The following is a 23,289-nucleotide window of genomic DNA, read 5'->3' as shown; positions in this document are numbered from 1 at the left end:
TCCCGACAGAGCCCAGAGGCAGGGCAGGACGCGGGACCCCACAGGGTCCTCGAAAGCCCACAGTGGCCGTGAACAGTGAGGGGGCGTGGCCAACGGTCCGGTCGCCGGAGCTGACCGCCGGAGACCGCGCACGATGCCGCCCGCGACGGCCACCAACAAGGTCTCCCTCCGGGAGCTGGCCGACCTGGCCATCGGCACCCCGGAGGTGGGCGCCGTGAACTTCACGGCCCTTCACACGCTCATCGTGGCCATGCTCAAGAACCTCCACTTGCAGGACACCCGGGTGGACTTCCAGACTCTGTCGCCTGAGCCGAGTCGTTCCTTGGAGGGCGCACGGGCCTCGCTGAGCACCCCGCAGGTGGGTGTGCCCAAGGAGAAGCGGAGGAGCAGCGTGGCCAGGGTGCCGGCCCAGACGCTGGATAGCCAGGTGAAGGACCTGGGTGGGCAGGTCCAGGACCTGAGCCGGCAGTTCAAGACCATGGACAGCCAGGTGCAGGCCATGCTGGATCACATGCAATACTTCACTGCCCTGGTAAGCGGAGAGGACTTGGACGCCCAGGAGTGGCCGGAGACCCAGGAGATGGAAAAGGACTTGGCTCAGGAGATGGCCACTCCCACCACGGATATGACCACGCCTACTAGCGATATGGCCACGCCCACTATTGAGAAGACCAAGTTGGTAACGGCCACACCACTGCCCAAGATGCCCACGCCTGTGCTGGGGGCATCCTCAGCATTGCCTGAGACGGCCATACCAGTGCCCGGCACGGCCACATTGGTGCCCGAGAAAGTGCAAAGGGGCTTGATAAAAATGTGGAAGGACAGACCAAAGGTGAGAACACGCCAGGTGCCTCCAAACCGCCCTCCAGCCCAGGCTGGGGCTGAGTCCCAAGGGCACCCACGACCACCCACCCCTGCAGGGAGGAGGCCAGTACAGGCTGGGTGCGGGTGCTGGGTGCTGGGATGGTGGGGGTGCCAGGCCTTGGTGCAGCCTAGACCCACAAGGCCCCCACTCCACCTTGCAGACCACGGAGCTGCTCCAGACCATCATGCACGACGCGAAAAAGCTGAAGGAAGGCCGGGAGAAAGCCCAGGAGATGACCCCAATTGTGAGGGTGGTGGGACCCCCCCTTCCCCCGCCCCGCATCGCCCTTCCTCTCCCGGTTTGCATGGAGGCTCACCCTCGAGTATCAGACACCCAAGGGTCCTGAACCCACCCGGGGTGGGGCGGGGGGGGGGGCGCTGACGGCTTCTCAGAGTAATCCTTTGAGTTTCCTCTGAAGCGTAAAGAAAGAAGGTGGTGGGTGTTGGGAGACAAGCCAGGGCTGGGACGGAGAGAGTTCTGGGTCATCCCCTCAGTCCCCCAACCTCCGGCTGCAAGCGCAGCAACACCTTCATTCGGCTCTTTGTTTTCTGGGGGGGGGGTTGGGGCTGAAGACTGAGGGGGGGCGCAGCAAGAGGCTGAGAAGAGACTTGAGGGAGAGGAGAGGCTCCAAGGAGCGAAAGGGGAGGCTGAGACTCTGGGGGGGCGGGAACCTCCGCCCACTTGGGTCATCCCAGGCCTCGAAACCGGAGCGGGGCTCATTTTTTGCTCTGGGAAGCTTTGCTTTTGATCGTGAGGTGTTTGGGGGTGTTAGGTTGTTTTATTTTTCAGAGAGAAGACATTTTATTTACCTTTAAGAGTCTTAGATTCTGAAGGCGGGCAGAAGGTTTCAGTTCCAGCGATTTGCTTTGAAACAACATGGCGCCACAGACGCCCTCCAAGTCCCCAGTAACTAACGCTTGTCCGTGGGCAGCGAGGGCAGCCCCATTGTGCACCCGGCAGTGTGTCACTGGTGGGCTGTCGGAAGGGGGTCCTAGGACCAAAGGTTCCCATGCCAGCATTTAGCGTTTGCCCCTGGCACAGCTGTCCCCAGTGCCACCCCGCCACCCCCCATGTCCCCTCCTCTTGTCTGCGTACCCGTCTTCTGTCCCTGGTTCCTTCAAGGCTCACACATGGTTCCCCCTCACCCGTGTGTGTGTGTGTGTGTGTGTGTAGGGGCCACAGGAGGGCCTGCTTTGACACCCCACCTCTGCACCCTTCTTCCAGAAACTTCTGCAACGGATCGAGGAAATAGAGCGGATAGTCAGAAGCCGGGATGAAGTCCTGGTAACGTCCGCCGGTTTTGCGGGAAGGGGCAGGATGGGGGGGGGGATGGGTGCCCGCAGCCTGGCTCCCTCTTGGCACCTCCGAGCGTCTGCCCCGGACGTCTGTGTCCCCCCAGGGAGGACGAGCTCTGCCCTCTGCCTCTCAGGTGCTGCCCCCCGGGGGCTGAAGGGAAAGCCCTCCCATCCCTGCCCAGTGCTCCACCAGCGCCCCCATGAGGCAGGAAGCCAGTGGTCTGAGACTCCCAGTGACATCTCCTTGGGGCTGGGGCTGGGGCTGCGGCAGGCCCCCCCCCGTCAGCTCAGCCCTGCTCCTCAAACGTCCTGGGATTAACGGAGCCCGTGCAGTCTGTCGTCCTGGGATTAACGGAGCCCCGTGCTGTCTGTCGTCCTGGGATTAACGGAGCCCCGTGCTGTCTGTCGCCGTCAGGAACCCTTGAGCCGGAAGCTGACTTTGATACCTCCTGGGGAAGAAGTCACCATGGTCACCTGGGAGGAGCTGGAGCAAGCGATCGCCGACGGCTGGAAGGTCTCCCCAGGGGTGAACACATCCCATAGGGGGCAGGGGTGTGGCGGCGGTCTCCCCCGAGCCTCTCTCCCTCTTTGCTGTCAGGCAGGGTTCCGCTGCGTGGACATCCGTAGTTGGTTTCACAGTCTCCCACTGGGGCTGGTTTTCACGTTCTCCCCCAGGGCTACAACAGCGCTCCACGAGTGGACACACGCAGAGGGCGAATTCCCAGCAATGGAGTCTGCGTTTGTGGTCTGGGTGGCTTTCGGCTAATTGCCTCCGGTGGGTGGGTGGGGTTCCCGCGTAGGCCCCGCCCCCAGCCGTGGAGGAGAAGGGGTCTCACCTCGCGGTTCCGCCAGCGCTGTCTTCAAGGCCCCCGGTTCTTGGAGCTTGGCCACCCATGTGGATGGAAAAGGGCCCCTGGTTTACTTTTGCGGTGTTTCACAGTCCTTTCGCGGCCTGTCCTGGCATGCACAGGTCCCTTCGCCGTCGGTGGACACAGGTGGACCAGCCGCGGCAATAAGGCCTCTGCAGGGAAGGGGCCCTTCGCTGACGGGGGAGCTTGCGCAGAGGCGCCGGGGTAACCAGGTCCTTTTCGAGCCCCGTCCTTCCTTTGCCTGAAAAAAATGGGGATGTTTACATGGCCATCCAGGACGAGGGCCAGCTGATGTGTGGTTTTGACATTTTCCTACCCCTGGCTTTGTGCATCTGGGTCCCTCAAAAAGGGTCACGCAGATAGATATGCAGAAACACGGGGGAGAGGGGAGGAGAGGGGACCCTTTGGCGCCACCGCATGGCCATCTGGGGTGCAACAAGTATTTCCGTACAATAGACACGAGACACCCTGCGGTTTTCTGAACTCCGGGCCCATCTTTGGAGGAAAGTACCATCAAAAAGCTTTGGAAGAGGAGTCTGCAAACGGGAGGGGCGGCCTAGGAACAGGCGGCCTCCGCTTTCACTGTTTTAAAATTCAAAAAAAAATTTTTTTGATTGCTGTTGACATGCAATATTAGTTTCAGGTGTACGACACAGTGACTAGGCTTTTCCGTGCTGCATTTCTTACAAAGCTGAAGCTGATTTACAGATACCACGGTCGTGTGTTCTGAGTGAGCCCACATGTTCTCAGGGAGCCGGCAGAAGGCACCTGCGAGGCTGTAAATAAGCACCCACATAAGCACCTGGAGACATTCCGCTCCTCCTGGAGCTAAAAAAGTGTCAGCGTTTTGACAGTTCTCAGAATCGTGAACAGCTCCAGAAGCAAGGGAGAATATAAATGCCACAAGCTTTTGAGTAGCTAGGGGTTAAGTGTAGCTCAGTGGTTTGAGCGCAGGTCTGTGAACCAAAGGGTCGCCGGTTTGATTCCCAGTCAGGGCATATGCCTGCCAGGTCCCCAGTAGGGGGCGCGTGAGAGGCAGCCACACACCGATGTTTCCCTCTCTTTCTCCTTCCTTTCCCCTCTCTTTAAAAATAAATAAATAAAATCTTTTAAAAAAAAAAAAAAAAGCTAGAGGACGAGCCCAGGTGATGACAGGTGTCTGCCCAGGCTCCTGTCAAAGTCTGGGATCCCGTGAAGTTTGACAGCTCCTCTCCGATGAGCCCGCAGGCGGTATCTTCTGTTCTTGTGGGCTTCGGGACGCAGACTCTTCTGGCTCTCGAGCCTCATTTTCGCGTGGACAGCCGACTCGTGATGAGTCGCTTCCTGGTTATTAATCACTTCCTGGTTCTCCAATCTTCCTTCAGGTACTCGCTGTCCTTCCGTTCCTGAATTGGCCCGAGAACAAGAGCACAGGTGGTCAGCAGCACCCCAGGGTGCAGGGCTGGGATGCAGGCCTCTCGAGGGTTTGGGCTTCTCCCCGTCCTCCTCCCCAAGGGCCGGCCTCCCCGCCCACTGGCGCTCACCCCTGTGTGCCCCCTGGGGTCACGTTCTTCACTCCAGCCTGCCAACCTCTGCTTCCTCCCTCCCTCCCTTCCTTCCTCCCTTCCTTCCTCTTTCTTCCCTTCCTTCCTCCCTCCCTCCCTCCCTTCCTTCCTTCCTTTCCTTCTTTCTCTCTTTGTTTTCTTTTAAATTGTCATTCACAACCTCTGCCTTCTGATTGGAGTGTTTAATTACTGAGTCCACCCCTTCCGTTTTGCTATGTTTTCTATGTCCCTCCACTCCTCTAGTATTGTACCATGTGAAACCCCTTGCTGTTTCTTTGCCTGCATATTCTTTATTGTTCTTTTCTTTTTTGTCCGTATATCTTTTAGTTATTTTCTTAGTGGGTCCCCAGCAGTTTTCTGTGTAGAGCTGACCACTCTCCACTGCTGAGGCCACCCCCTGCTGGGGACTCTGCCCCGCAAATTCTGGGTGTTTTCCACGCTGGCCGGCAGGAGCAGGCACTGCGCCCGACCTCGTGAGAATCCCAGCACTGGTCCCTCCGGCCCTGTCGGGGGTTCCTCTCTCGGCCTCAGAGCGCTTCCTCCCGGGTGGGCCGGCCACTTCTGCGCAGGCGCCCGAGGGGGACCCTCCGCAGGCCTCCCGAGTCATCTCTGTGCTGCTGCTTTCCGATTCCTGGTCCCGTGGCCGCCGCCTCCCGAACGCTCGGCTTTTCTCCCCGGCTCAGGGAGTGTGCTGGGCCCCCGTGAGCTGCCTCCCGCACTGCAGCCTGGAAACTCCGTCCAAGCCCCAGGCGAGGCGGCGGTGTGGTTCGCGTCGTCTGTCTCCCCAGCTTCCGGGAACGGCTGAGCTCCGTTAGCTGGCAGCCAGGGCCCAGAAATCCACTGTCTCATCATTGGTTTTGGGTTTCAGATTTTGGTTGTTCCAGAAAGGAGGGCAAAGGCAGTCCTTGTGGCTCCGTTTGGGTTGGATGTGGAGATAGTCCATTACTCATTCTTTTCAAACAGATTTTCAGTGTCCTCCTGTGTGGGTGCACCACACGTCCTCCATCAGTCCCCTATCGGTAACCTGTTTTTATAAACAATGCCACAGGCTCAGTCTTCGTACCCGCACCTGGGCGGCCTTCTGTGAGCGTCGGTGGAGAACACTTCTGTCTGTGCAAGTTCTGGGTCCAAGGGCCTGTGCGTCTGCATTTTAAATATGCGGGTCAGCTGCTCCGCAGTGCACACTGCTGCCGTCAGCAGTGGGCCGACTGCAGGGCGGACTTCGTATCTGAAACTTAAGTACTCGTGTTCTTTCTGCGGCGCGGACCCCTTGCGTATTGTGGTGCCCCCGTCTTTCAGGAGGGAGGTTATAGATTACGATGCCATTTGCAAATGTGCAGATCCTCAAAAGTCTGCAGAACTGCCCTCCGAGGGTGTCAAAGTCTTCCTTTGGGTCCAGCTTCTATCTGGGGACCAGCGGGGACTGCCCCCCAGGGGCCTTAAGTGTTCCTATTCAGAGAGCCCGGATTTCCTCCCCTCTGACCCTTACAACACTTTTATTTGCTGCCTCTGCTTGCTTTCTTCCTCTTCGACCAGGGCTCGGAGTCAACAACAGCACTTCGGAAACGCAGAAGCTTAAGGCAGACGTCCTTAACATCAAATGACATGGGTCCGAGCGGTTCTCTGGATTCTGCTGGTGCCTTTGGCCCAGATCAGACCTCACCAGGGACCGGCAGGTCAAGACACCCATCTGAGGGCGTGCCTGGCAGGGAACAAGGCAGACTCGCCTCTGCCGCTGGGTTTCCTGGGAAAGAACAGCACCCGAGGGCCCGTGATGAAGCCAGCCTGGCCAAAACCCAGCAACCCCCTCAGTCCCAACTCAGAGCGGAGCCTCGAGACCAGTCCGGCTTCGCACACCCTGGCCCCGCGCCAGAGGACTCAGCCTCAGCTAGGGGCGGGCGTCGTCCCGTGCACCCAGACCCGATGAGGGCGGTGCAGGTCAGCCCGGGTCAAGTCTACGCATGGCCAGATCAGCACGAGTTGGAGCCACTTGTCCTGGATCAGCCTGAATTGCTACAGCCGAGCACTCACCCACCTGGCGTGTTCCCCTTCAGCACGAGCCCGCTGGGTATGATGCCGCCTGGAATGGGTACGCAGGAATCAGTAATCCCCGGCATGGGTCAGCAGGATGTGGTGCCACCACGGGCACCTGGCACAGAGCAGCAAGGACTGGCACTACCTAGTGTGGAGCAGCCTGGTGTAGTTCCACTTGGCACATATCAACAAGGTGTGAGACTTCCTGGCACAGACCCGCGTGGTGTGGAATGGGCTGGCATGGACGAGAGTGGCGTGGGGCCGCCTGGCATAGCTCAGCAGGGATTTGCAGTATTTGGCATGGATCAACAAGGACTGGTTCCCCTGATTACAGACCAGCATGTTCTGGGATCAGCTGGTCTGATGCAAGTTGTCGCAGACCAGCAAGGTTCTGTACAGCTCAGCGTGGAAACACCTGAATTCGCACACCGTGGCTTACAGCAGTATGTTGGGGACCAGCTTCGTGCAGTTCAGCCTGGTGCAGTCCAGCCTGGTGCTTATCCACCTAGTTGGGTTCAACCTGGTGCATATCCTGGTTTAGTCCAGCCTGGAATGGATCAGACTGGTTTGGTCGAGCCTGGAGCAGTACAGACTGGTTTGGTCCAACCTGCAGCAGTACAGACCGGTTTGGTCCAACCTGGAGCAGTTCAGCCTAGTTTTGTCCAATCTGGAGCAGTACATCCTGGTTTTGTCCAATCTGGAGCAGTACAGACTGGTTTGGTCCAACCTGGAGCAGTTCAGCCCGGTTTGGTCCAACCTGGAGCAGTTCAGCCCGGTTTTGTCCAGTCTGGAGCAGCACAGACTGGTTTGGTCCAACCTGGAGCAGTTCAGCCTGGTTTGGTCCAACCTGGAGCAGTTCATCCTGGTTTTGTCCAGTCTGGAGCAGTACAGACTGGTTTGGTCCAACCTGGTGCAGGTCAGCCTGGTTTTGTTCAACCTGGTGCAGGTCAGCCTGGTACAGGTCAGCCTGGTTTTATCCAACCTGGCGCAGGTCAGCCTGGTTTTATCCAACCTGGTGCAGGTCAGCCTGATTTTATCCAACCTGGTGCAGGTCAGCCTGGAACAGGTCAGCCTGGTTTTGTCCAACCTGGGTGCAGGTCGGCCTGGTACAGTCCAATCGGGTGCAGGTCGGCCTGGTGCAGGTCAGCCTGGTTTGGTCCAACCTGGTGCAGGTCAGCCTGGTTTTGTCCAACCTGGTGCAGGCCAGACTGGTTTTGTCCAACCTGGTGCAGGTCAGCCTGGTGCAGTCCAACCTGGTGCAGGTCAGCCTGGTGCAGTCCAACCTGGTGCAGGTCAGCCTGGTGCAGGTCAGCCTGGTTTTGTCCAACCTGGTGCAGGCCAGACTGGTTTTGTCCAACCTGGTGCAGGTCAGCCTGGTGCAGTCCAACCTGGTGCAGGTCAGCCTGGTGCAGTCCAACCTGGTGCAGGTCAGCCTGGTGCAGGTCAGCCTGGTTTTGTCCAACCTGGTGCAGGTCAGCCTGGTGCAGTCCAACCTGGTGCAGGCCAGACTGGTTTTGTCCAGCCTGGTGCAGGTCAGCCTGGTGCAGTCCAACCTGGTGCAGGTCAGCCTGGTGTAGTCCAACCTCGTGCAGGTCGGCCTGGTGCAGGTCAGCCTGGTGCAGGTCAGCCTGGTGCAGTCCAACCTGGTGCAGGTCAGCCTGGTTTTGTCCAACCTGGTGCAGGCCAGACTGGTTTTGTCCAACCTGGTGCAGGTCAGCCTGGTGCAGTCCAACCTGGTGCAGGTCAGCCTGGTGCAGGTCAGCCTGGTTTTGTCCAACCTGGTGCAGGTCAGCCTGGTGCAGTCCAACCTGGTGCAGGCCAGACTGGTTTTGTCCAGCCTGGTGCAGGTCAGCCTGGTGCAGTCCAACCTGGTGCAGGCCAGACTGGTTTTGTCCAGCCTGGTGCAGGTCAGCCTGGTGCAGTCCAACCTCGTGCAGGTCGGCCTGGTGCAGGTCAGCCTGGTGCAGGTCAGCCTGGTGCAGTCCAACCTGGTGCAGGCCAGCCTGGTGCAGGTCAGCCTGGTTTTGTCCAACCTGGTGCAGGTCAGCCTGGTTTTGTCCAACCTGGTGCAGGTCAGCCTGGTGCAGTCCAACCTGGTGCAGTCCAATCTGGTGCAGGCCAGCCTGGTTTTGTCCAACCTGGTGCAGGTCGGCCTGGTGCAGGTCAGCCTGGTGCAGGTCAGCCTGGTGCAGGTCGGCCTGGTGCAGGTCAGCCTGGTTTTGTCCAACCTGGTACAGGTCAGCCTGGTGCAGGTCAGGCTGGTGCAGTCCAACCTGGTGCAGGTCAGCCTGGTACAGTCCAACCTGGTGCAGTCCAATCTGGTGCAGGCCAGCCTGGTTTTGTCCAACCTGGTGCAGGTTGGCCTGGTTTTGTCCAACCTGGTGCAGGTCAGCCTGGTACAATCCAACCAGGAACAGGTCAGCTTGGTGCAGGTCAGCCTGGCGCAGGTCAGCCTGGTTTTGTCCAACCTGGTGCAGGTTGGCCTAGTTTTGTCCAACCTGGTACAGGTCAGCCTGGTACAATCCAACCGGGAACAAGTCAGCCTGGCACAAGTCAGCCTGGTTTTGTCCAACCTGGTGCCAGCTGGCCTGGTTTTGTCCAACCTGGTGCTGGTCAGCCTGGTGCAGTTCAGTCTGGTTTGGTCCAACCTGGCACAGGTCAGCCTGGTGCAGGTCAGCCTGGTTTGGTCCAACCTGGTGCAGATCAACTTGATTTGGTCCAACCTGGAATGGATCAGCAGGGTTTGGTTCAGAGTGGTGTATATCCACCTGGTTTGGTCCAGCCAGGGGCCTATCCCCATGGTGTGGTCCAGCGTGGTGCATATCGTCCTGATTCCATGCAGCCTGGGACGGATCAGGGTGGTTTGAGCCAACCTGGTGCAGATTACCAAGGCTTGGTACCACCAGGCACCGAGTTCCGCGGCTTCCCGTCCCCCTCAGATTATCCACCTTTTACACCATCACGCCCGTATCAGCACGGGGTGGTGCCTCGTAGCACAGATCATCCTACCCAGGTGTCAGCACTTCCAGCCTCGCAAGGTTTGATGTCACCAGGTCCAGTCCAAGGAGGTTTGGCACCAACAGAAACTTATCAACAGGGTTTGATGCCCCCTGGCACAGACCAGCGTGGTCCGATGCCGATAAGCACAGGTATGCAACCTGCACGCCCAGAGCAGCAGCCTCTGGCCCCACGTGGCCCGCATCAGCGTGACCACACACCCTCTATCCCGGGCGCCCAGGGCTTCGCGTACCCGGGCCCGAGTGGCCTGGGATACCCAGATAGCAATAAGTATGTCCGAGTCGTTTTGGATCCAAATCAACCTGAGACTTATATCCAGACTACCCCACGCCAGGATGCCGCCTCTTCCAGGCATACAGACTCCCCTCACCATGTCGACCAAGTCTCACCTCAAAGGAGCAGTGTCGTGGGCGAGAGACACGACTCACTGGACAGAGTGGCCATCAGCTTCCCTGTGGCAGTGGAGACGTTCCGTATGATGGGGGAGCTCATCGCCCTCTACATGGAGCTAAAGGAGACCATGAAGGAGCTGGACGAGAAGAAGGCTGGCCAGTCCGACCTGGAGAAGATCCAGTACCTGTTCTCCCTCATGGGTGGGTACCGCCGGCCGGGAGTAGGGGCCACAGTCTTTGTTCTGAATGGATTTCATCTCTTCCCGGCCCCACACCACCCTCACCCCCCTACCCCCGACCTCAACCCCTGGCAGCCGGCCTCCTCCGAGTCCCAGGACATAGAACGGGTCTGTTCTTGGTCATTCCGGGTTCTCCGAGAGCCTTCAGGGTTTAAAAGATGGAGTAGAACCAGCAGGAGCAAAGGAGCCTCAGGAACAGAATGAGGCAGCGTCTTAAGCCTTTAGCTGCCGGGAGACAAGGGGGAAGGGGGCACCAACAGTGTCCGCTGGGGGGCAGGAGAGACTGGAGGATTCAAACCTAACTTTGCCCATTCACAGCTCCAGGTCCAGAATAATTTTACTTAGAGAGGGGAAGGGAGGGAGAAAGAGAGGGAGAGAAACATCAATGTGTGGTTGCCTCTCACACGCCCCCTACTGGCGACCTGGCCTGTAGCATGCGCCCTGACTGGGAATTGAGCCGGGGACCCCTTGGTCCACAGGCCAGCGCTCCATCCACTGAGCCACACCAGCCGGGGCTCCTTAGGTGGATTTCTTACGGGCCAGGGACACTCCTGTCTCCTGTCTTCCCATCCCGTCCCCGCGGGGCTGTGTTCTCCAGGGCAGCCTCCTCATGGGGGCTGGAAATGGGGATGGGAAGCCCACTGGGAACCCCACCATTTCTGACCCGAGGGGCCCCGTTTTCCGTAGTGCAAAAGACCATCCCGCCGGAAGTTCAGGAGCAGACAAAGAACATAAAGGCCTTGACCAAAGAATTCCGGCAGGAGAAAGCGAAAGTACGTAAGGGAGGGTGGCCCCCTTCACCCCGCGCCAGGAGTCCCCCGCGCCCCTGGCGCTGGGATGCCTGACGCGGCCCTGTCCCGCACTCGTGGGGCCCCCTGGGTCCCGACAGTCCCGTCGGGTAGGAGAGGCCCTCGGACATCACCGTGTCCGTTTCCCGATCGCAAACCGGACGCTCGGAGCGGCGAGGGCGCAGCTGCACCGACCAGGTGGCCCAAGCATGTCCAGGTGCCCGCAGGTGTTCCCAGTAAAGCCTAGGCCCCGGGGCCGTCTGGGGCCAGCGGTCACAGCCACCCGTCCACCTCCCCGGGGTGGATGAGTGGATGCACGAAGGTTGGACGAGGATTAAGGACTGGGGGAGGGGCTGGCTCAGGCTGGAGCGGCACCTTCAGGAAGCCCAGAACTCCAGCCTACCTGGCCGCCCCCCCCTCGGTCTTGTAGATGGACAAGATACAGAAGATCCTGGAGGGCGACGTGCACCCAGACACGGGGAAGGAGGTGAAAAGCAGCCAGCTGAGCTTGCAGCTGGGCCTCCTCAGGTAGCTGCCCCCACCCTGACCTCACCCGTGCTCAGCCAGGGAGGCGGCAGCGGCTCTGGCCCGCCCGATGCTGGCCTTTGACCTGGGTGACGGCCACTCTTCAGTTTGCCCGAGTCTAGTTCAAGTGGCTGGTGGAGGTTCCCCAAGTTCCTAAACCAGCTCAGCACCAGGGTTTTGAAAGAGCCCTCCTCCCCTACCTCTCAAAAAGGCCCCTTAGACTCTGTGCCCAGTCCGGGGCTGAGAGTGCTTGCTAGAGTCCCTCTGAGGCCTCTCTGCACAGTGCCCGGCCTTGCCAGCTGGAGGCACCCTGGGCACCCACCCCAGCACAGGCAGGGCCTTGGGCTCCCTGGGCGGAGCCTGCTGGGAAGGCTGAACCAGGCCCGGTCCGCCGGCCGCCATCCCTGACGGCGGGGGCCAGCACTGGGCGGGGGAGGGCCCGGGCCCCTGGGCTGGCGCTGTGGCCAGGCCGTCTCTTGCGCATGCAGAGTCACCATGGCCGACATCGAGAAGGAGCTGGCCGAGCTGAGGAACAGCCAGGAACGGGGCAAGGCCAGCCTGGAGCATTCAGTCTCTGAAGCTTCCCTTTACCTGCAGGATCAGGTGAGGCACCCACCCAGCTCAGCACAGGGGCCGGGCCGTTCTGTTGGCTGCCCAGGAGGGGGCAGCCTCATCAGTCCCCACCAGCTCCTCCTCTGTGTGTGTGTGTGTGTGTGTGTGTGTGTGTGTGTGTGTCTCATGGGGATGGGGGGTGGGGGAGAGGGCTGTTCCTAGGATTCAGCCTCTGGTCATCCAGAACCAGCTCCTGGTCCACGAGGGGCCCCTGGTCCACGAGGGGCAAGGCCCGCGTCAAGGCCTGCCTGCCCGCCCGCCCGCCATGAAGGCGTTCCCCCATCTTTCAAAATTAGGTGACTCCCGCCCCCTTGAACTCACCCTTTCAAAGTGAACGCGGTGGTTCTTGGTCCAATGACAAAGGTGTGCAGCCATCAGCAGGATCGGATTCCAGAAGGCCCGCCCCCCCTCCCCGGAAGGAGTCCCCGTCCCTGTCGGCAGCCACGCCCGGCCCCCCCGTCACCCCTGCCCCTGGCGGCGCTCCGTCTCTGGGGAGACCCCCGTCCTGGGCGTGCCCCGTAAATGGCATCTCACGTAGCACGTAGCCTTCTGTGCCGGCCCCTCTCACGCGGCGTGAGGCCCTCCGGGCTCCTGCCTGCCGCGGCGTGGACTTCCGTCGGTGCCATGGCTGCGCCGTGGCCTGCCGTCCGGCTCTGCGGAAACATCTTGTTTATCCCGCCGTCGGCGGAAGGGCACCTGGTGTTCCTGCCTTTGCGCTCCGCTGGATAAGGACGCCGTGAGCACGCATCTGCGCGTTTTTGCGCGGCCGCGCGTTCTCACTTCCCTTGGCTGCGTGTCGGCGAGTGGGGGGGCTGGGCTGCACGGAACCTCCCTCCGCGGCCGACGTTCTGAGCGGCTGCCGAAGTGTCTCCCACAGCCGCCGCGCCGTTCACACCGCCAGCGGCCACCCGCGAGGGTTTCAGCCCCCCATCCGCACGGACACTCACTTTCCTTTCATGCATTTGGTTGGTCAGAGCCCGCCTAATGGTGCGGCGTGGTGTCCCATTTCGGTTGTGGTTTGCATTTCCCCGGTGGCTAATGATGTTGGGCATCTTCTCCTGTGGTTATTGGCCGTTCGCGTATCCTCTTGGGAAAGACGCATATTCAAAGCCTTTGTCCATTTGAAAATTGGGTTGTCTTTCTGTCGTCTAGCTATTCAGAGTTTTTTTTTTTAATATTGTGCTATTTTTATTTTTATTTTTTTAAGATTTTATTTATTTATTTTTAGAGAAGGAAGGGAAGAAGAGAGAGAGAGAGACATCAATGTGCGGTTGCTGGGGGCCATGGCCTGTAACCCAGGCATGTACCCTGGCTGGGAATCAAACCTGCGACACTTTGGTTTGCCGTCTGCGCTCAATCCACTGAGCTACGCCAGCCAGGGCCTATTGAGAGTTCTTTATCTATTCTGGATACTAGACTGTTGTTGGGTGTGTGATGAGCAAGTACTTTGTCCCACACTGTGGGCTGTCTCTTCCCACTCCTGCTGGTGTCTGCTTTTCAGTCCTGGGCGAGGCCAGCCGTGGCCACCCAGAATGTTCTGCGGACGAGTGTCGGGACCGGGAGCAGCCCTCTGAGCACTTCGGGAAGGGGCCGATGGGAAAGCCCGCTGAGCCGAGGGGGCCCGTGGGCGTCGAGGCCCCATTCTGGGCCACTCCCAGGTTTGCTGGGACAGGGGTGTGACCCCATGACCCCAGAGCAGGTCACTGTGTGTGCGAGTCACCTGTCATTCCAAAGCCCGTGTCTGAGCTCAGCCACCTCCAGGGTCCTCCCAGGTTCACCCCCCCTGGGGCAGCCTGGCCTCCTGGGGCAGCGCCAGCGAGGCCCCGCCTCCCACCCCTGACCCCCCAGCCTCCGGGGCTCCCTCTGCTGCCCCTCCAGGACGGCCACTTCTCACTCTTCCTGACCCCGCTGAAATGCCAGTGGTTTGGGGAGCATCTTCCGGTCTCCTAGAGAGAACTAACCCCGTCTCTGAGCCCTAGGGCCCACCGACAGGCTCTCTGGACTCTCCAGGGGAGTGCGGGTTCTCCTGGGTGCGAGCAAGGGAGGGTCACCGGGCCCAGGCGAAGCGGGGCTAGGCTGGCGGTAGGTGCGCGTGCAGGAAGCCGGAGACAGAGGGACGTCCAAGCCGAGGCCCAGGCCAGTCCAGGCCGCTCGCTGTCTGTCTGTCTGTTTTGGTGCGTGTCTGTTCCCGAGTCTCTTTCCTCATCCATTGCTCTCAAACACTCTCACGTCTCTTTCCCGTCCTGCTCTGGCAGCTTCTGCCTCTCTCACGCACGCTCCCACGTGGCTGCCCCGGCCCCGCTGTGTCACACATGTCCACGAGGGGGCGCTCGGGTGGGCCCCGCCCCTCCTTCTGAGCCCGGCAACGTGGCACAGGTCTTCGGCCAGTCTAGGGACTGGATGCCCTTGAACCGGGTGGGCGCCTGCCCGGGACCGATCGTTTGTGGGGGGCAGAGTAGGACCGTGGGGAACGGCAGAGAGCAGGAGGGCCGGTCGGTGGAAGGCGTTTGCTCCCGCCCAGCCCACGAGAGCGCCCTGGAGTGGTGGCGACACTCACCACAGCGCTTTACTGCGGGCGGCGTGCCTGCTGGGTGAGGACTGGGCGTACGTGAGGCTGCCCCTCCCGTCCCCGGGCGGGAGCCGGGCCTGTGTGTCCTTGGGGGGCCTCTGACAGATGTCACCACTCTCAGGTGTAGCTAGAGGAGCCATGCCTTCACAGGGCGCCAGCGGGTTGGCTGGAGAAAGGTCTCCTGCGTGGGCTTCCCTCAGCTTTGATGCCCCCTCCCCGAGAACCCTGGTCACTGTTTCATGGACAGATGTCTCGCGCCTCCCACAGGCCACGCGTTCTGCGAGGCACTGAGGGGACAGCAGCTGCCCAGGTCCCGGCAGGCGAGGGGCGGGAAGCGCAGGCCGGCCGTGACGGTGGCCGGAACCTGGCCGGGCCCCGCTCATGGCCCTGCGCCCGCCCTCTCGCCCGCCCCCAGCTAGACAAGCTCCGGATGATCATCGAGGGCATGCTGGCCTCCTCCTCCACGCTGCTGACCATGAGCATAGCACCTCAGAAGACCCCGATAACCCTGACGCCCGGCCATATTGACCCTGGGGCCACCTGCCCAGCCTGCAGCCTGGACCTGGGCCACCAGGTCAGCACGCTGGTGCAGCGCTACGAGCAGCTGCAGAACATGGTCAACGGCCTGGCGGCCTCCCGGCCCTCCAAGAAGGCCAAGCTCCAGAGCCAGGTGACGCCTGCCGGCCTCCTTCCCGCTGCAGCTGCCCCCGGCCCCTCGGGGAGGCGCACGGAGCCCGGAGTGGCTGGCAGAGCCCCCGGGCACCGCTTTTCCATGGGGGAGCCCTTCCTGACCTCTCAGAGGCGCCTGGTCCTTCCACAGGGTCACGGCGAGTAGCTCTCGGAGTGGGGGGACCATGGGCTGGGAAAGCACAGCGGTCTGAGGGTGGAGCAGAGCCCCCCCACACGCCCTGGGGATGCTGGGATAGCTTTAGGGGTCACCGACTCTCCTTCACGCCAGTCTTCCAGACCTTTGCCCGATGCCCCCCCCACCAAAGGGTGGGTCTGCTGGTGGGGCTGGGGCAGCCACCGGGCCCGAGCCCTGCCTTCTGGGCTCTAGGATGCGATGCTGATCCAGCCCGGGGCGGGTGGGCAGACCGCAGCCCCCACGCCGACGCTCGGGGACCAGAGGGCAGCTCACTACTCCTGAGCTTCAATCGCCTCTGCCCATCACACCCCTGACCCCGGCCGACCGGGTCCCCCGGGGCTGGTCCCTCCTAGGAGGCAGGAAACTGCACCCCTGGCCCCCTGGGGGGGTGCTCACAGGAAGAGCCGAGAGCCTCCTGCTGTCGGCGGGCAGTGGAGGAGGCAAGGAAGGGGAGACCAGCACTGGCCTGCAGTGGGCCCGCCTGCTGGGTGGCGCTGTAAGGGCTGGCTTGCAGGGCCCTGCGGCGGCCTCAGGGAGCCTGCCTCTGTCCCTGTCGCCACAGGACGAGGAGCTGCTGGGCCACGTGCAGAGGGCCATCCTGCAGGTGCAGGGCGACTGCGAGAAGCTCAACATCACCACCAGCAACCTCATCGCCGACCATCAGCAGAAGCAGAAGGACATCACCGTGAGCCAAGCCGCTGGCAGGGTGGCCAGGGCAGGGGTGAGGCGGGACCCTGGCCGCCCCCGCCCTTCACTTCCTCGCTCCCTATTCTCCGCCTCCTCGCCCCCAGGCCTTGTACCAGGGTCTGCAGAAGCTGGAGAGGGAGAAGGCCAACCGGGAGCACCTGGAGATGGAGATTGACGTGGTAGGTAGGGGGCAGGCCCCGAGGGGCCGCCGGTGTCCCCGGGGGGGGCCTCACTGGGCATTCTTGGAAAGGCCAGGAGTGGAGGGGAGCTCACAGGGGTGGGGGGCGGATGTGGGCTCAGTGTCAGGGCTGACCCCTCAGGGCACCGTCCGTGGCTCTCTCCCATCGGGTGGCGGGGGGCGCCTCCTCCTCTCTCCCGGCAGAAAGCCGACAAGAGCGCCCTGGCCGGCAAAGTGAGCCGCGTGCAGTTCGACGCCACCACGGAGCAGCTGAATCACATGATGCAGGAGCTGGTGGCCAAGATGAGCGGGCAGGAGCAGGACTGGCAGAAGATGCTGGACCGGCTCCTGCTGGAGATGGACAGCAAGGTGAGGGGGCCGCAGGGCGCTGCGAGGCCCCCAGACTAGGGCGGCGCCACCTCCCCCAGGCCCTGCGGCCCCCACCTGCTCACCTGGTTCTCCCCCCCACCCCGCTCGCCCGGCCCCACCCCTGCCCGCCGCAGCTGGACCGCCTGGAGCTGGACCCTGTGAAGCAGCTGCTGGAGGACCGGTGGAAGTCCCTGCGGCAGCAGCTCAAAGAGCGCTCCCCGCTCTACCAGGCTGACGAGGCCGCCTGCATGCGGAGGTGCGGCCCGGACTGGGGGGAGGCCGGCACGCCCCGCAGGGGCCCCTGATGCGCCGCTCCCACGGGCACACGGCGTGCTCAGGGGAGTGGCTAATCCTGAGTGGACTGCCCCACGGTAGGAGTGGCAGTATTTTAGAGCTTAGGCCACTTCGTAGTTCAGTGAGAATGGAGTGGGAGGGAGTCCCCAGACCCCAGAGCTGAGACCACTCTTAGGGGACTCTGGCTGAGGCAGCCTGAGTTGTGGGGTTTCCACTGCTGGCCACCAGAGGGCGCCCGAGGCCCACACAGCATCCCCCAGGGACAGGTGGGTTAGGGCAGGCCCGGGCTGCATCTGGCCCAGGTGTGGGCCGGTGAGTCCGTGAGTTCCAGGGGAGCAGGGACCAGGTGGATTCTCCCCCTCCCCTGCCACTCCAGACCCTCTGGGCAGGGCACTCACCCTCCGCGTGTCCCGTTCCTCACAGGCAGCTCTTGGCACATTTCCACTGCCTGTCCTGTGACCGTCCCTTGGAGACTCCTGTGACTGGACAGTGAGTGCCCACATGGGGCCGACCCAGCCGGGTGGCCGTCACGGGGCGGGCACGGTAGGGCTGTGTGTCTCCTCCATTCGCTCCCCGCCTCCGGCGCCGTCCTCTCCCTGCCCCCCATCGCGGCTCCGCACCTGTCTGTCTGCCTGGACAGCTGCCCGCCCCTCGGTCCTTGGGGCAGGCGGCACGGGTGGGGGGAGGGGAGTGGGCGGTGGACTCGGGCGATGGGAGGCCTCACACTGCTCCCCTCTGTCCCTGCACAGACCCATCCCCGTGACTCCCGTGGGGCCCAGCCTGCCGGGGAGCCGCTCCACCCGCCCCTACACCATCTTCGAGCTGGATCAGGTCCGGCAGCAGAGCCGCAGGCACGTGCGGGGTCCTCCGAAGGGCTCCCCAGGGGGGCCGGACAGACAGGCGACGTGGGGGGCCCTGTTCCCCGCCGGGACACTTCCTGGGGCGCTGGGGAAGCAAGAGGCAGGACCAGTGATCATCACCCGCCTTCAGTCCCACAGGGGGTCCTGCTGGGACCTCGCCCGGGGTGCCGGCCACCTTGGCTCCTCACACCCCCTGGCCCTGTGGCTGGCTCAGCAGTCCTGGCATGGGACCCGAGGGGGGTTGAGGGGGGACCAGCGTCGCTCAGCAAGAGGGCCGCTCGGCGAACGTGGGGGACGCGGGTGGGCTGCGGTCTCACGCTGCTCCGGGCTCCAGCCCACCTCCCTGCAGCCTTCCGGTCCCCCGAGCTTCAGGGGGAAGGGTGGTTTTTACGTTGCGCTCAGGAACCCAGGGGTTCCAGGCCTGCGGACTGGACACGCGGGGACAGGGAGAGGCCAGTGCCACCACCCCGGTTAGCTGGGGGAACCGGGCTCCCCTCCAGGGGGCTCCTCTGCGCTGTGCCGCCTCAGGGACCCTTTCCTGCTCACACGCCTGCTCACGCCCCCTTGGGGACCGTGGGAAGGGCTCCTGCCCGCCCTGGGTCCCGCGGAGCCGGGGGCCCAACAGGGTGCGGCCCGGGCCGGGGCCCCGCCTCTGCGGCCGCCTCAACCTCCTTCCTGCGCCCGCAGCCTGAAGCTGGGCAGCGGCGCCTTCCTGCGGGCCGACCTGGCGCCCCTGGAGCGGAGCGTGGGGCGCCTGCACTCCATGCACTCCAAGATGCTGATGGACATCGAGAAGGTGCAGATCCACTACGGGGGCTCGGTCAAGGCCAGCAGCCAGATGATCCGCGAGCTACTGCAGGCCCAGTGCCTCAGCTCCCCCTGCTACAAACGGTAGGCGGGCAGGAGGACGACCCAGCCGGAGCCCCTGGCCCTGGAGACACCTCTGCCCGGACCAGGGAAAGCTCTGGGGCTGGGGGGGGTGCGGCGCGGGGCAGGGGGGTTTGCCTGTTTACGTGTGTGGTCTTCCAGCCGGCAGGCCAGAGGGCTGCTCTGCTCGCTCCCCTGCCCGTTCTGTCCCTTACTCCTGCCCTGGACCCCAGAGACCCCTGCAGACAGCTGCCCCCCGCCTCCCTGGGGCCCGGCCCCACCACAGGTGGCCCAGGTCGCGTCTGTTCCCAGTAACTCCTCCCCACAGGGTGCCGGACGTGTCGGACTACGCCTACTCGCCGGTGCCCCGGCCCTGCGGCGGCAGCCACACGCTCACCTACCCCTACCGCCGTGCCCGCCTGCAGCACCTGCCGCAGGGCCTGCACCCCGAGGAGATCCAGCTCGCCCTGAAGGTCTGGGCGGGTGCTGCCCGGGAGGGGAACCCCGACATAGCCCCAGGTCCTCGAGTCGTCTGGAAAACCCACCCAAGGTCACCCTGTCCCGCCCTCTGCCTTGAGACAGTTTGTGGCTCAGACCTAGTTAAAGCCTCAGGTTCTGGGAAGAGGAACGCCCCGCCCGCTCCGGTGGTGGTGCTGCGTGCAGCCCCCACCTGCGGCCCGGAGGGCGAGAGCACCTCCCCCGCCCCTCACCCCAGGGCTGTTCCCTGGTGCCCCAGGCCCGCGTGGAGACAGGGGCAGAGGGAAAGATCTGGGTGCCACGTGGTGACGGACGCCTGCCCACCTCCACAGCACGAGGTGGACATCTTGGGTCTGGATGGACACATCTACAAGGGGCGGATGGACACAAGGCTGCCTGGCATCCCGAGCAAAGACAGTGAGTCCGGCGGCCCGCCGGCCCCTTCTTGCTCAGGCCCCTGGGACCCGCCCCGCGCTCCCTGGGGCCGCGGGGCCTGGCTGTCTCCTTTCCTGCCTCCCCGCATCCAGACGGGCAGTCTCCAAAGGCCCCGGGCCGCTGCAGGCAGGCGGCGGAAGGCTGGGCAGGCTCTGCTGCTCAGCCAGGATGCCAGGGTCCGGCCCCGCTCTGGGCGGGCTGTGCCCGGCAGGCCCTCGGCCCCCCACCCCAGGTCCCCACAGAGCTCTCGGTGGAGGGTGGGGGTCTCAGCGCGGACCCTTCTCCCCAGCGTCCCCGTCGGGCTCGAGCATCACCAGGCACAAGGCCAAGCTGTCGCGGCTGCTCCACGTGCAGCGGCACCCGTCGTCCCTCGGTGACAGCGGCCAGCTGCCCTCGCGGCCGCAGAGCGCCGAGGTGCCGGCCGGCAACAGCTCAGGTAGGGGCCCTCCGCGTGCGGTGTCCTTCCCGAGGCCTCGGGCCTGCCCCAGGCTCCGCCTCCCCGCTGCACCAGCGCCCTTTCCTGCGCGTGGCTGGTACACGCCTCTACTTCCCCGGGGAGAGGAGGGGCCTGGGAGCTGGGCGGGGGGCATGGGTGGGAGGAGGAAGAGAGGCACCCATCGCTGCTGCGGGCCGGCTGCACCCCAGGTCCGTGGGGCGAGCACCCCCGTGGCGCCCCCTGTCGCCCAGAAGAGGAAACAGCGGCAGGGGGCAGCCCGAGACTCTGGCTCCGGCCGGAGCCTGTCCCTGCTCCCACGCGCTCACGGGCTCTGCGTGGTGGCGGCTGGGCCGTCCGGCCCTGCCCGTGGAGGGGACCCTCCTTGCCCGCAGCTCTGGAAGGTCCCCGGACTCTCTGCTGTCCCCCGGGGGGCTACGTCCTGCCTGAACACTAGAGGGCGGAGGGCCTCCCGGGGTGAGGCGGCACCTGGGGGCCAGAAACGGACGCCGGCCTGGAGCCGGGAGGCCAGGCCACGTCCAGGTGTGCCCCTGCACTCTGCAAGTGTCCCCCTCACCCGTCAGTAAAAGGGACACCGAGCGCTGCTTCGTGCCGGTCCCCACGAGACCCGGAGGAAAGGCGCTGCCCTCGCTCCGGCGAAGTCACCAACCCACGTGCTTCGCAGCGGCTCTAGGGTCGGGGCCTCCGGCCTGGGGGCGAGGGGGGTAGCCCGCGGGAGCTGGAGAGGGCTGGCGACGGTGGGGGTCAGGCCCGGGTGAGGCGCCTCGCAGGCACGCACACATGCGCATGCGCGGTCCTGGCCTCACGCCGACCTGCGCAGACTCGGCTCCCCACTCCCTCGCTCTCGGCGGAGGGAGCCCGGGCCCAGCGCCGGCCAGGTACCTGCCCAGGGCCACCCGGGGCGGAAGCAGCAGTGCTGGGGTTCAAAGCCAGGCTGTCCGCGGTGGACAGAGCAGGGGGTGCCATGCTCCTCCCTCCCCGGCACCCCACTGTCCGGCTGGGGGCGCTAGCAAGGTGGGAGTCGGCGAGAGGACAGTGTTCGGGAAACCGCCGCGCTTACCTGTGCTTGTTGCCCGAACAGTCAGTCCCCTGTTCACGGAGGACACGTGGCCAAGGGGCGGGCTCCTGGCGGGCAGTAAGGGGCTCACTGTTCCTCAGCGGTCGTCCCGGAGCTTTGCTGAGGGCACCTGTGAGGACCGCACCCCCGGCCCCAGCAGTTTCCCTCGCCGGCCTGTTGTCCCCCGAGCAGCCCCCGCAGGCTCCGGGGTTCAGCCGCAGGCGCCGGCGCAGGGAGCAGGCAGAGCCCTCCCCATGCCTCCTGTCTTGCAGCTTCTCCTCGCCAGCGGACGGACAGGCCGGTCTCCTCGCAGGGACGCCTCTCGCAGCCGCTCAGCGCCCAGGAGGGGTCCGAGATGCGCCTGGAAGTGCCTCCTGGGGAGGGGCTGGAGGAGCCCACCCGCGGGCCGAGGTCCTCCGCTGCTGACCGAGCGGAGCCCTGAATAAAGGCCAAGGAAGCAGCTCCTGGGTGGCGAGGCTTCTCTGGCCCCGGCTTGGGAAGGTGGAGCGGAGGGAGGGCCCCAGGTGCAGGGGCAGACCTCTTGGGGGGGCGGGGGGGGCTGGCTTGCAGCGTGAGCACTAGAGCAGGGCACCCCCTAAACCGACTGGAAGTCATTCCCAGAGGGTGCCGGGGCTTCGGGCTGGCCACAGGGGGGGTCTACTCCCACAGCTGCCGGTGCCTCCCGGGCTAGACCAAGGCTGCTGCCCTCCCTGGCTGCAGCCCCGCTGTCCTCTCCCGGGACGCCCAGTGTGTGTGACCAAGCTGTGCCCTTGGGGCAGAGGCGAGGGTGGCAGCTGCCCGCTGCCCTCCTGCTGCTGGCCCAGGGCAGTGCCCAGCCCTGGGTGGTCAGGGTGCACTGCCACCAGCCACCTGGGAAGGTCTCTGTTTGAGGCCCCCCGCTGAGGCGGGAGGGCTCAGGCACAGGGTCTGCCAGTGCTGGGCCACCGCCCTGTCCCCTCTGCGCCCAGCCCCGAGAGATGGAGACCAGCGTGCGGCCCCGGGAGGCCTGGCCTGGCCCGCTCCAGGCCCTGCAGCTCCGGCTGCCTCTCCCCACGGGTCCCCAACACGCAAGAGGGCCCGCTGCCGAGTCCTCCGTGCTCAAGGCCTTGCCGGTTGGAGGGACAGGGGACCACGTGTGTAGCTCTGTGCGGGCAGGGGCGGTGAGCGTGGGGCACGCGCCCCACCCTGAGGCCTCGGGTCTCGGAAGCAGCTTTGTGGCCAGGCCTGTTCTCACGGGTTCCCCCCGCAAAGGTGGAGATCCCCCGCCCCCAGCCCGGTCTCCCCCCCCCACGGGAAAGCAGCGTCCGGGGCAGGAGGCCTGCTGTAGGGCGTGAGGGCAGGGTGACAAGAGTCACAGAGGCAAGTGCGGCAGGAAACAGCCCTGAGAAGGGTTTCTCCCCAGGCCCCGTCCCACGCGGGCAGGAGAGGGTGGGGCTCGCTCAGCCAGGTGCTCCCTGCGGAGGGGCACCCCCACTCTTTCCCCAGGGCCAGGCCCCATTCATCTTGCAGTGATGACAGGTGGCGGGAGGAGCACCTGAACCCTGGGGTGCCCTTGCCTTGCTGGGGGCGGGGGCAGGGCCAGGCCCATCTCCCTCCCTGGGAATGCCGAGATCCCTGGCCTGGAAACCACACTCCCCAGCTCGGCAGGGAGGAGCAGGTGCAGGGACAGGCCGGCCCTCCCTCACACCCGTGGAAGCACAAGGCTCCACAGTCCCCAAAGAGCCCCGGACAACCAAACCCCTGTCTGGGCTCGCCACTGGCCCTCACCAGGCTGCGCCCACCCTGGGGAAGGACCCAGAACAAGGCTCAGCGTGACCACCCCCCAGCCAAGGGGCTGTCCCTTCCAGCATGGGAAAGCACAGGTGGGCAGTGTCAAGGGGGAGGGTGGGAGGGGCCTCAGGGGTTTCCAACCAGGAAACAAAACTGAAAGGGCAGACCCAACCTTTTCGAGACAAGATCGCGTGCAGGGCACTGGGGCAGCCCCGAGGGGTGGGCT

General features: G+C 63.9%; 1 protein-coding gene across 1 annotated transcript; it reads left to right on the top strand.

Moving 5' to 3' along the window:
* The first annotated feature begins 133 nt into the window (after positions 1-133).
* On the top strand, positions 134-21,745 carry QRICH2 (glutamine rich 2). Its single transcript, XM_045836760.1, has 21 exons — positions 134-608; positions 2,079-2,149; positions 2,576-2,674; positions 6,110-7,492; positions 7,554-8,544; positions 9,280-10,218; positions 10,944-11,029; positions 11,475-11,572; positions 12,058-12,172; positions 15,166-15,420; positions 16,178-16,300; positions 16,407-16,481; positions 16,685-16,849; positions 16,984-17,105; positions 17,567-17,632; positions 17,893-17,994; positions 18,691-18,894; positions 19,199-19,343; positions 19,680-19,764; positions 20,072-20,218; positions 21,566-21,745. The coding sequence occupies exons 1-21, from the start codon at positions 134-136 to the stop codon at positions 21,733-21,735; spliced, it is 5,916 nt and encodes a 1,971-aa protein (XP_045692716.1). The 3' UTR covers positions 21,736-21,745.
* The last annotated feature ends 1,544 nt before the right edge of the window (positions 21,746-23,289 follow it).

The sequence above is a fragment of the Phyllostomus hastatus genome, unplaced genomic scaffold (genome assembly GCF_019186645.2).
Source record: "Phyllostomus hastatus isolate PE091 unplaced genomic scaffold, TTU_PhHast_1.1 phas_contig_210, whole genome shotgun sequence".
NCBI lineage: Eukaryota > Metazoa > Chordata > Mammalia > Chiroptera > Phyllostomidae > Phyllostomus > Phyllostomus hastatus.
The sequence above is the reverse complement of the archived record's forward strand: the minus strand, read 5'-3'. Positions and strand labels throughout refer to the sequence as shown.